The 16020-nt window shown below is 48.5% G+C and overlaps 1 protein-coding gene across 1 annotated transcript in view; it reads left to right on the top strand.

The window, feature by feature from the left end:
- The window catches only part of LOC122662882 (phospholipase D delta-like), an 85750-nt gene that overhangs the window by 55728 nt on the left and 14002 nt on the right, over positions 1-16020 (top strand). Inside the window, exon 5 of the mRNA XM_043858589.1 lies at positions 7770-7918. Coding sequence (XP_043714524.1) covers positions 7770-7918 — 149 coding nt within the window. The remainder of the gene's footprint in view (positions 1-7769; positions 7919-16020) is intronic.

The following is a 16020-nucleotide window of genomic DNA, read 5'->3' as shown; positions in this document are numbered from 1 at the left end:
TGAAGTCATGAGATACAAGGTGTGGACAAGTTGGAATCCTTGAAGGATTCGTCAAGCACAAAAACATTTTTTGGAAACAAGTTCCACAGTGAATCTGAGATTGAGTCTTTCTATTACGATTCAATAGGGACAGTTCCCCTCCGGCGAGGATGAAGTGACCATATTCTCTGGCGATGCCTCCCCCCCTCCGGCAGCTCCGCCAGCTGCTCTCCCGGCATGCCCTGTACTCCCCTCCTCCTCCGTAAGCTCTCCTCCACCTCTCAAACTTACACCTGATCCCCATCCCATTGATACCCTCCCCTCAACTTCACCCACTGCTTCTAACTCACCCCAGACATCTACGCCTACCCTTGCCAAGAACAACCCGAACCACTCTACCTGGAGTTCCCTCCTCTCCAACACCTCCTCCACTACCATTGACCGAATTTCCTTGCACTTTGTCCCTCCCTCCATCGTCGATGACTCCAAGATTGGATTCTGTCCTATGGGCCTGCTCGATGATGAAATATCCAAATGGCAAAGCTGTCTCGTGGGGCATTTCCTTGGCGCCCGCCCACCTTTCCATGTAGTTAAAGCCTCTCTGCTCAAGCAATGGCGCGCGGCAGGGTCTATCTTCACCTACCTTCTCTCCAGCGGCATCTTCATCTTCAGGTTCTCCGATGACGTCAATAAGTCAAGAGCCTTGGAGGGTGGTCCTTGGCTGATTGGCAAGAAGCCGATCTTCCTCCGGCAATGGGACCACCACTCCTCTCTCGCGAGAATCGATCTCAAGTCAATCCCCATCTGGGTAAACTTGCTAGGTCTTCCTCTCCACTATTGGTGTGCCTCGGTCTCGATATCGTTGGATCAACAATTGGAAACCCTCTCTTCTCTCGATGAGCGAACCAAGAAGATGGACCGACTCTCCTTCGCTCGTATCTGTGTTGGAGTTACTGCAGATGTGCCTCCTCCTGAGTTCGTTACAATACAAGAAGAAGACGGTCACTCTTTCATCCAGAAGGTGTCCTACGAATGGTTACCTCTCTCTTGTTCGATCTGCAAGACTTTCGGTCATCCATCGAAAGCGATTGCACGCCTCATGCCACCCCTTCTCCTTCGCCTCCTTCGAGCATCGGTGCTGTCCCTTTGGCTGCTGCCAGGGCGAAAAAAGGCTGCAACCCCTGCGCCTCCAACGACCACCGTTGCAACTCTGTTGATGTCACTGTTGCAGCTTTGATCACTGTTGACGTGAAGGATGCTGCTGAGACGATGCAGCTGGAAAGCTTGAAAGCAGCCTCAAGGAAGACGATGTTTGCCGCCAAGCCCCTGGCCTCGATCCAAGCCCTGGCGAAGCTGCTCGTCTGCTGCTGCAGTCCCTTGCTTCCTTCTCGTGGCGGGAAAAAGACAGGAACCGGCGCCGGAGAAGATCACCGGATTCGACGAGGTTCCTACCCAAGGCGAGTCCCCCGATGCCCACCTACCCTCGAGGTTGACCACAACAGATTCGCAGCCCCTCGGTCTCTCGATCTCGGGCGACGATGGTGACTCCCGCAACCTCAATCGCTCCTTATGAGCCCTGCTTGACCGCGAACCCGATCTGCTGACTCCCCCTGCTCCCCCTCTTCTACCTTTGCCCTGCTTTCTTCCTCCTTTTGGCAAACCACTTTCGCCTTCACCCCCTGCCACCCCAAGCCTTTCACCTTTTAACACCAACACCCCTTTTGTTCCATCTACGAAACACCTTTTCACCAAACCCTCTCCACGTGTCCTCACCCCCCCCTTTAAACCTGCACATTCCCCCTTTTAACCCTACTAAAGCTTTGCCCATCTCTCACCCGACCCATCTACCCGCCAACCCAACCCCAACCCTTTCAACTCAACCCGTCATCTCAACCCACCCTCACCAACCCATTCTCCCAACCCCTTCTCCCCCTACCGTTACGCCCAACCCCTGGCCGAACCAATTCAAACCTTGCCCTGGCCCTTCGGCTAATCCTCTTTCAACCCCTGATCCTCTACCCACCTTGCTTCCTCCCTCCCCCCACTTCCCCCCTTGTTTGTTTCCCCCCCTTGCGTGAGTATCGGTTGCGTCCCCGCAGTGTTCCCCCGGGTTCTCGAGTTAGTTCCACAACTAGTTGGTTGCCCCGCCCCCCTCCTTGCTCATGATCCCTTGGACCATTTGGAATGTCCGTGGCCTCAACTCCCCCGCTAAACAAGCGGAGATACGTGCCCGCATTATATCCTCAAAGTCTAACCTCTGCTGCCTCCTTGAGACAAAGGTTCTTTAACCCAATTGCTCTCGCATTGCCCATTCGCTAGCCCCTTCTTGGTCCTTCATCTCCAACTACTCCCACTCTCCCAACGGTCTTATCTGGGTGCTTTGGGATCCCTCCAAATTCCACATCTTGGTCTCTAACGCCTCCCCCCAACACCTTCATCTCAGCATCTCTGATTACCTTCACAATCATCTCTTCTTTTTCACCATGGTCTACGCTTTCAATCGTCCCTTGGATCGTCTCCCCCTTTGGGATGATATCCGTGCCATATCTCTGTCCGTTGGTTCCGCCCCGTGGGGCATGGGTGGCGACTTCAATGTCTTCAGATATAGTCATGAAAAGATGGGTGGTTCCCCCATTGACCACCAAGCGGTTGATGCCTTTAATTCTTGTCTTGAGGATGCAGGTCTTAACGATCTTAGAGGGTTGGGTGCGGATCTTACTTGGCACAACAAGCGCTCTGGGCTCGACAGAGTAGCTTGTAAGCTTGACCGTGTCCTCGTCAATGACACATGGCTCTCTTCCCTTCCTTCTTCCCATGCTGTCTTTGACCTTCCAGGCCTCTCGGACCACTCCCCCATCTCCCTCTTTGTTCTCCCCTATCTCTCCTTTGGTCCCAAGCTCTTCAAATTCTTCGACATGTGGTCCTCCCATGACGGGTTCCTTCCTCTTGTTCAGTCCGCTTGGGAAATCCCAGTTCAGTCCTTCTCCTCCCCTCTTCTTGCCTTCTCTAAGAAGCTTAAAAATGTCAAAACAGCTCTCAAAACTTGGAACTCTACCACCTTTGGAAATATCTCCTCCCGTGTCTCCTCCTGTCGGGACACTCTCTCCTCCATTCAGTACCTTCTCCAGTCTGACCCTCTCAATTCCTCCCTTGCAGAGGAAGAATCCCTTGCTGCCTCTAAGTTAGCCTCCTCTCTCTCTCTTGAAGAGAGCTTCCTTAAGCAAAAGTCCCGGATTAAATGGCTCTAGCTCGGCGACTCAAATTCTGCTTTCTTTCACCGTTCCCTCAAAGCTAGGGTCAACTCCAACTCCATTCTCTCCCTTACCTCCGCCAATGGCTCGGTTCTCTCCTCTATCGATGCCATCAAATCTGAAGCTGTGACCTACTTCACGGGAATCTTTTGCCCTCCCCCGTCCACCCATTCCCCCATCCCGGATGGCCTCATCAATAAATTCGTCCCTCCCAACCTCTTCAGCTATCTCTGCTTCATCCCTTCTGACTCCGAGATTGTCTCAGCTATTCGCTCCCATAAGGCTAGTAAAGCTCCAGGCCCTAACGGGTTCAGTATAGGGTTCTTCTCCACTTGTTGGGACATCATCAGCTCGGACCTTACCTGCGCCATCAAGAGTTTCTTCTTTAACCCCCACCAGATCCACAACATCAACCATACCTTTCTCTGTCTCATTCCTAAATCCTTTGGAGCCTCCTCCATGACGGACTTCAGACCCATCTCCCTCTGCAACCTCCTCTACAAGTTCATTGCCAAAATCCTAGCCAACCGCCTTCAACTTGTCATCGACTCCCTTGTTAGCCCCAACCAGTCCGCCTTTATCTCTGGAAGAAGTATCTCGGACAACATCATCCTCTGTCAGGAAATTGTTCTAGGCTTCCACCGGAAATCCATTTCGCCTTCAGCCCTCCTAAAGATCGACATCCCTAAGGCCTTTGACTCCATTCGTTGGGACTTTACATCCCAAGTCCTCCTCAAGATGTCCTTCCCCCCACCTTTGTCAATTGGATCCTCTTCTGCATTTCTACCCCCCGGTTCTCCGTTCTCCTCAATGGCAGCCCAGCTGGATACTTCTCCTTCTCCGTTGGCATCCGCCAGGGCTGCCCCCTCTCCCCCTTCCTTTTTTGTCTCTCCCTTGAGGTTCTTTCTCGCAGTATCCAATCCAAAACTATCCTCCTCCTCATCTCCCCCATCCCTAAATGCAAGCCCACCAACCTAACCCATCTTGCCTTCGCTGATGACCTCATGATATTCTCCAAGGCCAATCCCCTTTCCCTAGAGTCCATAATGTCCTCCCTTCACCTTTTTCAGGGGCTTTCCGGTCTCCGCATTAACCACCATAAATCCCAAATCTTCCTTGCCGGAGTTCCCGACACCACCATTGCGACCCTCTCCGCCATCACTGGCTTTACCCTTGGCACCTTACCTGTCCGCCACCTTGGCCTGCCCCTTATTCCTGCCAGACTTTCAGCCCATCATTGTAACCCTATACTTGACCTCCTCCGCAAGAAACTTCAGCTCTGGAAAGCCAAACTTCTATCCTATGCAGGTCACCTTGAGCTCATCAGATCGGTTCTCCAGTCTTGCTACATCTACTGGAGCTGTGTTTTTGGTCTTCCCAAGGCCACCATCAAGGCTGCCGAATCTATTATGTGTGTTTTCCTCTGGAAAGGTGTGGACTCAGCCAGATTCCTCCATCCCAATAGCTGGTCTACTATTTGCTTGCCCAAATTTGAAGGAGGCCTTGGGCTCAGAAGGATGAAAGATGTCAATTTGGCAGGCTCTATCAAGTTGTTATGGAAGCTCCTCACCAACAAATCCAGTATTTGGACCTCTTGGGTGTATGCTAGACCCCTTCGTAGAGACTCTATTTGGACTGTCAGATCTGCCCCCGACTCTTCCTGGATTTGGCGTAGAGTGCTGCAAGTGAGGCATATAGTCAGGGGAGCTATTTCTTGCAGGATAGATGATGGGTCCCAGACTTACCTTTGGCTCGACAACTGGCATCCTTCAGGTGTCCTTGCCTCCATTGTCAACCCCCGCACCATATTTGCTTCCGGCCTGGACAGGTTTACTCTAGTGGCTTCCATTATCACCAGTGGTTCGTGGTCCCCGCCCCCTTCCCCCCCGCCCCTCGCTGATCTGTGGAGCTCCCTCCCCCCTGGTCACCGAGGAAGAGGTGATACCATCTTGTGGCTCCCCTCCACCTCAGGTACTTTCAGCTCCCGCTCGGCTTGGGACTTGGTTAGACAAAGAGGGACCCCATGTCCTTGGCACAAAGTGGTTTGGTTTAAAGGGCACATTCCTCGGCAGAGCTTCACCGCTTGGCGTGCCTTAGCTAACTGCCTCCCCACCCAAGCTTTTCTCATCCATCGCCACATGCAAGTCTCCACCAGCTGCTGCCTTTGTTGGAATGGGCACAAAGATACAGACCATCTGTTCTTCTCTTGCCCCTTTGCTGCCTCCATTTGGAATCGGGTCCTTCGTCACTGCTGGCCCGCTAGGAGAACGCCCCTCACTCTTCCCCGTGAATGGGTCTGGATTGATATGACTTTTGGGGGTAATTCGATCTGTGACAGGATTGGCAAGCTTGCCTTTTGTGCTACTATTTCCCACATTTGGATGGAACGTAACCTTAGAAGATGGACGTCCAACTCCCGCTCTTTTGACAAGATTTGGAAGGCCATCTTCTTTGATGTTTCATCTAAAGCTTATTCCCTCACCCTGCGTAGTGTCTTGGATACTCCAAGGAACAGGCTGATTGTTGTCTCCTGGGGTCTCCCTACCACCGTTCTTCGCCCTAGCTAATCTTTAGCATCGGCTTGTTGGCCCTCGGGCTTGTATATTCCCCCCCCCCCCCTTTTTTCTTCGTAATTTAAATTTTCATTCATCCAAAAAAAAAAAGTCTGAGAGTTTAGGAAAGTCTATAACTGAGTCTTGCTCAAAAATAGAAAGTTAGGGAGTTGTTCAGTTTATAAAAATAAGGCAATCTTTTATTAGGTAGTTATTGGTGTCACAGCTTTTTGTTACGTTTTCGGAAGTCACAAGTCAGTTTATGGCTAGTTCTTGATGTCGCAACTGTTTGTAACAGTTTCGGAAGTTACAAGACAGATCTGAGACGTCCATTTTCATGGTTTTTCCTATCTAAACCATCTGTTCGTGCTCAGAGAGTTAGGAGAGTGCACAGTTATGGATAGGACTTACACGAGATGCATGCCAATACACGGGCATATTTGATTGAATTACTAATCTAGACCATTTCTTCTCTATCCAACGGTCAGAATTGAGTCATGGACACATCATCTGTCCACATGGCAGAATAGTTGCAGGATAGCAATTTTGATTGGTCTTTTATAGTGATATTTCCTTCCAAACCCTACCATAAAACCTTAGGGCCCGTTTGTTTGGCAGAAGAAGTATGGTGGGAAAAAAAGGTGAGTTTTCCATAAAACACCAAAACCCATGTTTGTTTGGTTGCTGGATGGGAGAAATGAGGGGACAACTTTCCATAAATTAAGGGGATTGTCTACTGACATGGCAATCAAATTTTCCCACCCTTTTAGGTAGGATTTTGTGGGGAAGAGAGGGAATTGGTTATCTTATTAATGTGGGGTCCACAAAAATCACTTTCCCATCCTTTCCTGTTCCCTCACCCCATTACAGATGGGTCCCACCCCTTTTTTTCTGGCAAACAAACAAGCCCTTAGTTACAGTCCCAATTCCATACCCACCCAGTAGCCTCCCCTGTTCTGTCCTAGATTGGCAGACTCCAATCCCACCCCTAAAACAGTGGAAGGAAACAGATATATTTTGGGGACTGGTTAACCTCAGTCATAGGCCTGCTCAACCAGAAAATTAGCTGTATCTGACCTCTGGTTTAAATATCAGAAGACTGCTAAATCTATCATGCGCTAACTCTTCTTTGTTTCCCCAATTTTAGATTTAATTCTTTAATTAGGGTTCTTCAGCAGCCACAATCCCAAACTTTTTTTTCAAACTTATCAAATGAAGGAGATTAGGTACAACATTAATGTTAAAACTGCTAATTGTGGCCCCAAGTACTCAAGCAAGTGGCTTGTGTTTAAACCTGAACGCTGCTATAATCCAATGGTGAGACTCCCATGCAACTTCAATAGCTGACCTGACCTCATTATAATTTTGCACTAGTGGGAACGCGGAATCTTTATAATGATAACATTTAATGTGTCACTGGTTGCTTTCAGATGTCAGGTATCTCAGTGTATCTAATATCACTCTGTTTATCACAGCTGCTGAATCAATTTCTCAGACTTAGAAGTCCCAATTAAATGGTTAATACACTCGCTGATTCAGTTCAAAACTTCATTTGCTATATACCTGCTGACTTGTCTTCTGTGATCATTTCTTCTTTACTCTTTCAATGAAGCTGTAACAAGAGTGCATTTGTACGTTTATATGGTTTTATGCAAATATAAAGTACTCCATTTAGGTTTTAAAAATCATAAACATCATCATGCCCTTTTGGAATTCTAAAAATCAATATTAAGCTGTGCCTTCATTCTTTCTTGGTGATATTTGAATTTTTTTTATGCAGGAGCATATTCTTGTTTCTTCTTGGTCTGGGTTTCTCCTTTTCTATCTTCTTGTTTTTATTGTTGTTTGTGGATTCTTGTGGATTTGTTTGCACCCTACATCAACTTTCGATCATTTTAGTTGTGTAATTTTTATTTACTTCACTTCCCCCCCCCCCCCCCCCAATCCTCTTAGATTGTTTGAAGTTATGCTTTCTTCTTATGATCAGGTGCTAATAATTTAATCCCAATGGAGTTGGCACTAAAGATTGCTAGCAAAATTAAAGTTAAAGAGAGATTTGCAGTGTATATTCTCATACCAATGTGGCCTGAGGGTGTTCCTAGTTCTGCTTCTGTGCAAGAGATTCTGTTTTGGCAGGTGAGGTATTTACTTATTTCTTAATTTATTTTATTCACAAAACCTAAAACGCTACAAAAATTCACTAGTAGGCCTCTCTTCTTGTAGAATCATTATTACTATATCTACCAAATCATAGGGCTGTAAACAGGCCGGATAGAGGCGGATATACCCTTACCCGTATTCAGGCCGTTTTTTTAACGGGATATCCAAAATCTGATTAAATATTCGATGGTTATGAGAATTAATGCTGTATCCATATCTGTTTATATGTTTGGATTAGGATCTGGTAATCTAATATCCAATCAAATTGTCTGTGTTTCAAAATACCCTGTTTTTATCCCCTATTTTTACTGTTTTCTTACTTATTTATCCTTCATTACAAATCTTTGTCTACAATACCCCACTTGTTATATTAATTCCATATATATCACATTATATTGCATATAACATAATATAGAAATCACATGTATATAATATGTGTACTATATAGTCAGTATAATCATGATGGATCTTTACTGGACCAGATATGATCCTACTGATATCTGATCAGTTAAAGTTATTCTGCAGTGGGTATTTGGTGTTTCTAGTAGTATTTATCTTCTTTCAAGGGTGTATGAGTAATTACATATACTCTGAGGGGTTTATTGTAATTAACCATCATATTTATGTTATAAATATATCCCTTTGCTTCTGGTTCGGGTATCTTAACGTCCTGAATCGATCAGCTTCTCTTTTCCCCTATTTTCTTTTCTTCTTCTTCTCTTGACCTGCAAAGGTACTACCGTACTGGTTAGTGCTTTTCTGATTTTGTCACATGGTATCAGAGCAATATTAACCAGTTGCCAACGGTTTTTTCCCCCCCTGGTTTGGGAGTCCCTAATGCGAAACATATGGTGTGCAGCAATTGTTGCCACTTGTTCTCGGTGAAGTACTAAAAGAAGAGATCTTTTTATCAGTAGGTGTCTTCCCTAGAAGATCTCTTCTCTACTGTTGATCTGCCGCTCTGGTTGATGTGTTTTACTTTTGAATCAAAGGAATTATCAGGTTCTGGTTGTCACTAATTTTCCCTGCAAGGTCAGGCTTTGCGATACTCTGTTTTGGGTATTTTCCTGGTTATTATAGGAGAAACTGTTGTAGCAGATCTAGCCATCAGATGTGCCTCATATTTTGGAAGTTGTTCACTGCCCTAAGGGGAACACTTGACCAGAATTTGGTCTTCATCTGACCTTTGGATGGGAGATTCCTTGGCTTCTACCTTATAGGATCCTAAACTTCTATTTTTTAAACAGGCCACGATACTCAATCTTGCCATTGGAATTCCATGATATTTTGGTGATTTGTTCTGTTGTCCAAGGCCTATGCTCAACCAGAGTTATGAGGAGATCAGAGTTCGTGATCAAGTGATATTGTATTTCTCCTATATTCTGATTTATACTTGTGTTTTGTGATATTATTATTTGATCAGCATCTGATTATGATCTGGTTCTGGATTCTAATTATCCTCTCTCTGTGGCTGGTTATGGTTGCCGATACATCAGGTTATTTCTTGATTATGGTCTGGTTTCTGCCTTGTAGTTGGTTCTAGTTCAGTTCTTTAGTTTGTGTATTGCGGTTGTGGTTCTCTTCCATTTTTCTTTTGATCTACTTTGAATTGATCTTATTGTGATCTATCTTGGTGCCAAATCTGCCTCTGTTTTGCTATAATGGATGATTCAAAACTCTCTGTGGACTCTGTTGATGTCCAAATTACTGCTATCTAGCTAAATCTACATCTAATTATTTATTGTAGCCACATGTTGTGAAAGTTTATATTAATGCCAAAGGCAAATTGAAGTATTTAACTTCAACATATCCATCTACTGATTGAAAAGACTATGATGAAGGATGTGTGAGAGTGATACATCATTAGTCTGGTTATGGAATAGTATGAATTCATATATTTCTGCTAACGTTATGTTCTACGACAGCCAAAGGAGTTTGGGATGATTTGAAGGAGAGTTTTTCTCAAAATAAAAATATGTCCTAAGTTAAACTAGTCCTCTTTGAATTATTTAAATTTAGCCTAATGTTTTGTACTTTTTTTCCTGTGTTCCCATCACAAGCTGATTTTCCACTTGGTCTCACTAGTTTGGGATTAGCACTGAATTAATACCATAGTAGTAAAGATCATTTTGAATTAGCAGGTCTCGAATATGCAATCTGCAATGCTGCCATGATCCTGCCGCCACCCCCGTCCCTTCCCTCCACCTCCTACTCCTCTCCACCTTCTCCGGCCACAATCCCCTCCACCAACCTACCCTCCTCCATCACCCCTCCCTCCCCCCCACACTACTCCACCTTCCCCCTCCTTCTCACCCCCTACAGTTGTCGCTGCCTCCACCACCCCTGCCGGCTGAAAATCTTGGGCCTCACTGCTTTCCAGCCCTCCTTCCACCCCCCTTGCTCTGGTCTTGCCCTTCACTTTGTCAAACCCTCTTCTGATAATGGTAACACCTATGCTCTCTGCCCCAATGAATTTCTATCCCCGGAGATTTCTAAGTGGCAATCTTGCCTCATCGGTTACTTTCTCGGCAGCAGGCTCTCCTTTAACACCGTAAGGTCTTCCCTCTCCAAGCAGTGGAGAGCGGAGGGCTCCCTGGACATTTTCCTTCTGGACAGTGGAGTCTTCATTTTCAAGTTCTTCTCTGATGACTCCTTGGCTCGTGCTCTCAATGGCGCTCCTTGGCTTGTTGGCAACAAACCCATCTTTCTCAAGCAATGGAACCCCTACATCCTCCTTCACAAGGTCGACCACAACACCATTCCCTTGTGGATCTCCCTCCCCGGTCTTCCTTTCCACTACTGGAGCCAGGAATGCCTCAGTCGAATTGGCTCAGTTGTGGGCCATCCTCTCTACAATGGCGTGCGTACTCTCAAGATGGACAGGTTATCCTACGCTCAGCTCTGTATCGACGTCTCGGCAGATCACCCTCCACCATCCTCCATCTCCATTGTTGAAGATGACGGTTTTAGCTTCGAACAGCCCATCAAATATGACTGGCTTCCTCCTCATTGTATCCACTGCCATGTCTTTGGTCACCACTCCAAGAGCTGCTCTGGAAAGAATCCTCTGCCTAAGGCTTGCCTTGAAGATCTTGCTGATCAATCAGTTTCCCCTGCTGAACTGCCCCTGACTTTGGCTCCATTTGCAACCTGTCCCTCTTCGCCTCCTCAGGCTTCGATGGGCATCTCAGCAACTCCGGTTGCGTCAAGCACACTAGCACCCCCTTCAAATTCTCACCTGCTCCCCCCGCTGGCCTCTGGTTCCTCTAGATCTCTCAGCAGGGGTCGACTGAAATCTCGCCGCCACCGGAATCGTCGCCGTCCACAGTTGAGCTCTTCTTCGCCTGCGCGCAAGGAAGCCTCCTCGTTTCCTGCACCTGCGACGACTTCATCTTCCTGCATCGGCCCTGCCAGTCTGCCCAAGTCAGCTAGTCAAACTTCTGCTTCGATTCTCGGCCCATCTCGGATGGAGCCCTCTTCCTCGTTTAATCACTTTGGTCCCCTCCAGACGATGGACCTGGCATCTGATTCGATGTCTCACAGCACTGCTTGCACCCTTTTGGCTCCTTCGACTGTTGAAGACCCTGAAGTGCCTGCCAGAACCACTCTGAGCTCTACGCTATCAAGGTTTTGGGCTCTGCCCCCTCTGGCCTCCCCTGGCGAGGTTGCAGCTTTCGCCTCCCGCGACTCGAACTCTACCTCCAGGAGCCTCTCTCTCGACAGAGGTTTGTCCCTGCTTTTGGACAACGTGAACGAAACCCTCCCCCCCCCCCATTTTTTAAATCCCCCTCCTTTTGTCCCTTGCGACATTTTGTCGCTTCCCAACAACCCCCTCCCCTCTTCCAGCCTCCCCCTCTCACCACGTGCCCCCACCTTTTCCCCTTTTCCCTCTTCCACACCTCAATCCCTGGCCCCACCACCCTCTAAAATCCTTCCATCTTACTTCACCTACAATCTACCCATTTTACCCCCCCTTCCTACCTCCTAAATGCCCATATCCGCGTTTTGCCACTTAACGCTAATCCCCCTTGTCCCATCACCCCTCTCCAACCCATTAACCAGGCTATTCCTTCAACCCGACCCAATACCCTGCTTGATACCCGACCTTTGAACCATCTCTCTAACCCGTTCCCCAACCAATCAGCCCAGCAGTGCATCCCCACACTTGACTGCCCTCTCCACTCCCTCCTCGGTCCTTGGCAACCACCCCTCCCCCTCCCCCCCCCCCCCCCCCTCTCTGATCTGGCCAGATCCACATCCCCTCCCCTCTTGTTCCCTCCTCTAGGGCCCCTTGCCCTCTTGCTGCTACGCGTATTGCCCGCCACCGCCCCACCCTCACGTATTTCAGCAAGAGATACCGTAGTGCCCGATCTCGCTGCCCCCCCCTCTTTAGTTCCCCATGTCTTCTGGTTTCATTTGGAATGTCCGGGGCCTTAATTCCTTGGCTAAGCACCATGAAATTAAGAACCTCATTAAATCTTCCAACTCCTCTTTCTGTGCTCTCCTTGAAACCCGGGTTCTCTTCGAGAATGCCCCCTGCATTGCGGCTGCAATCGGCCCTTCTTGGTCCTTCCTCTCTAACTATGACCATTCTCCCAACGGTCGCATCTGGCTCCTGTGGGACCCTCCCAAGATCCATTTCTCCATCTCCCACTCCTCCCCCCAACTCCTCCACCTTTCCATCTCCCTCCCGAACTCCCCCCCCCCCTCCTTCCTTTCTATTGTCTATGCTTTCAACAAGGCGGTTGATCGCTCCCCTCTTTGGGATGATCTTCTCCTCCTCAACTCTAGGGTAGGATCCTGCCCTTGGGGGGTTGGGGGGGGACTTTAATGTTGTCAGATTCCAACATGAAAAAAATTGAGGCCGTCCCCTTAACCCTCTTGTCGTCTCAGCTTTGAATGATTGCATTGAGGAAGTGGGTATTGATGACCTGCATTGGTCCGGATCCCCTCTTACTTGGCACAATCGCCGTGTAGGCCCTGACCGGATTGCCTGTAAGCTTGACCGGCTCCTTATCAATGGAGCCTGGCTTTCTTCTTTCCCCCACTCCAATGCTTCTTTTCCCCTGTAAGGCCTTTTTGACCACTGCCCATGCATCCTCCACATCCTTCAATACTCCTCCTTTGGTCCAAAACCTTTCAAATTCTTTGATATGTGGACCTCCCACCCCATCTACCTCCCTACCATCCTCAAAGCTTGGAGCTCTCCTGCCTTCTCTCCCTCCCTCCCTCTCATTTCCTTTGCCAAAAAATTCTGCCTCACCAAAGCGGCCCTCAAAGCTTGGAACTCCTCCACCTTTGGCAACATAAATTCCCGTGTTTCTGATTGCCGAACTGAGCTCTCCTGCATCCAATCTCGCCTCCAAGCTGACCCCCTCAATCCTCTCTTGGCCGAGGAAGAGAAAAAGCTCTGTGACTCCCTTGCCTCCCTTTCCTCTCAAGAGGAAAACTTCCTCTGCCAAAAATCCCGCATCTGCTGGCTGGAGCTGGGCGACACCAACTCGGCGTTTTTTCACCGCTCTCTCAAAGCCAGGCTCAGCTCCAACTCCATCACCTTGCTCATTGCTTCCGATGGCTCCTACCTCTCCTCTATCTCCAACATCAAGTCTGAGGCAGTTTCCTCCTTCTCCTCCCTCTTCAATCCCTCCCTCCCCCCTTCTTCCCCCATCCCCCCTGATCTCATAAACAAATTTGTCCCTCCCTCTCTCGCTAGCTCCCTTCTCACCATTCCCTCGAACGAGGAGATCTCCAATGTCATTCTTCCTGAGCTGCTGGGATCACATTAAAGCTGAGCTCATCACTGCTATTTGCAGTTTCTTCTTCAACCCCAACCAACTGGCTCAGATCAATCAGACTTTCCTCTACCTCATCCCTAAAAAAGATGGTGCATCCTCCCTCTCTGACTTCAGGCCTATCTCCCTTTGCAACCTCCTTTACAAGTTCATTGCAAAGATCCTGGCCAATAGGATCCAGCTAGTCATCCCCTCCTTAGTGAGCCCAAACCAGTCTGCCTTCATCTCTGGTAGTAGCATTGCTGACAACATCATCCTCTGCTCTAAAATCATTAGAGGTTTAGACAGGAAATCCCATTGTCCTGCCAGCCTGATGAAGATAGACCTTCACAAAGCTTTCAACTCCCTTCGGTGGGACTTTATTGCTGACGTGATGTCTTTGATGGGCTTCCCTCCGCCTTTCATTAGGTGGATTCTTGCTTGCATCTCCTCCCCTGCCTTCTCGGTTATCATCAACGGTTCCCCCGCAGGGTTCTTCCACGCGAAAGATGGTATCCGTCAAGGCTGCCCCCTTTCCCCTTTCCTCTTCTCCCTGGCCCTTGAAGTCCTCTCTAGGAGCCTCCAAGCTAGCACAGACCTTCATCTTATCTCCCCTCTTCCCAAGTGTAAGCACATCAACCTCACCCATCTAGCCTTTGCTGATGACCTCATGATCTTCTCCAAAGCCTCCCCTTCCTCTATCTCCAACATCATGCCCTCCCTTCACCTCTTCGAACGCCTTTTTGGGCTTCGTATCAACCTCCTCAAATCCAAACTCTTCCTTTCGGGGATCCCTGATGATGCTAAAGCCAATCTGCTCCATTTAACTAGCTTCTCCCTTGGCACTCTTCCAGTCAAATACCTTGGCCTCCCTCTCATCCCTGCCAGGCTCTCCAGCCATCACTGCACCCCCATGCTTGACTAAATCCGCAAGGGTCTCCAACTTTGGAAAGCCAAGCTCCTCTCCTTTGCGGGCAGACTTGGATGCATCAAATCGGTCCTCCAATCCTCTTACATCTATTGGTGCAGAGTTTTTGCCATTCCAAAAGCTACCTCCTTAGCTATGGAAAGACTCTTTTGCGCGTTCCTCTGGAAGGGAAAGGAAACTTCCAAATTCCTTCACCCTATCAGTTGGAAATCTATCTGCCTCCCCAAAGCAGAGGGAGGTCTGGGGATTAGGCGCATCCAAGACTCCAACACTGCAGGTATCCTTAAGCTAATCTGGAAAATATCTTCCAAGCATGATTCTATTTGGGTCCAATGGGTCTACTCCCACCTCTTAAAAAATAACTCCATCTAGACCGTCCCCATCCACCCCGATTCCTCCTACATCTGGCGCAAGATTCTCCATCTGCGCCACATTGCCCTGCGAGCCATCTCCTTCTCCATTGCTGATGGCTCCTCTACCTCCATTTGGCTTGATCCTTGGCACCCCCTTGGAGTTCTCTTCAACCATTTTGGCCCCAGAGCTATCTACTCCTCCGGCATCCCTACGGATGCGCTCCTTTCTTCCATCATCTCCCTTGGCTCTTGGTCCCCTCCTTCCCCCCCCCCATCCCCATCCTCTCCATGATCTGGCCTTCCCTCCCCCCCCTTCCCCCCCCCCCTCCCCATCCAATGGTGACAAAATCACTTGGCTCCCCTCCTCTACTGGCCTCTTTAGCTTCAGCTCTGCTTGGAATTTTGTCCGCCTCCTGTTCCCTGGCACAGCCTAGTTTGGTTCAAAGGTCACATCCCTCGTCATAGTTTCCTTGTCTGGCGAACCCTCAACCATTTCCTTCCCACCCAAACCTTTCTCATCCACCGTCGGATCCCTGCCAACCCCTCTTGCGCCCTTTGCTGGTCTGGTTTTGAAGACATTGAACACCTTTTCTTTGCTTGCCCCTTCTCCCAAACCATCTGGAAAAAGGCCCTTTTGTTCATTTGGCCCCGCAGCAGGCGTCCCTTACCCTTTAATTGAGAGTAGCTCTGGATGCTCAAGTCTTTCCCAGGAGACTCTATTTGCGACGCCATTGGGAAGCTAGTCTTTGGAGCTTCGCTTTACCATATCTGGATGGAGAGAAACCTTCGAAGATGGTCTGCCAACTCTAGATCTTTCGACTTGATTTGGAAGTCCATCTCTTTTGATGTTTCTACGAAGCTGAGCTTTCTCCCCCATAAATCCTTGATTGATTCTCCCAAGAATAGGCATATTGTTAGAGCCTGGGACCTTGATTGTACCATTTTGTAGCCCCCTCCCTAGAGGGCTTGTAGCTTCTCCCCCCCCCCCCCCAGCTCTCCCTTGTTCTTCTTTCTTGCCAGCTCGGG

The sequence above is a fragment of the Telopea speciosissima genome, chromosome 5 (genome assembly GCF_018873765.1).
Source record: "Telopea speciosissima isolate NSW1024214 ecotype Mountain lineage chromosome 5, Tspe_v1, whole genome shotgun sequence".
Lineage (NCBI taxonomy): Eukaryota > Viridiplantae > Streptophyta > Magnoliopsida > Proteales > Proteaceae > Telopea > Telopea speciosissima.
The sequence above is the reverse complement of the archived record's forward strand: the minus strand, read 5'-3'. Positions and strand labels throughout refer to the sequence as shown.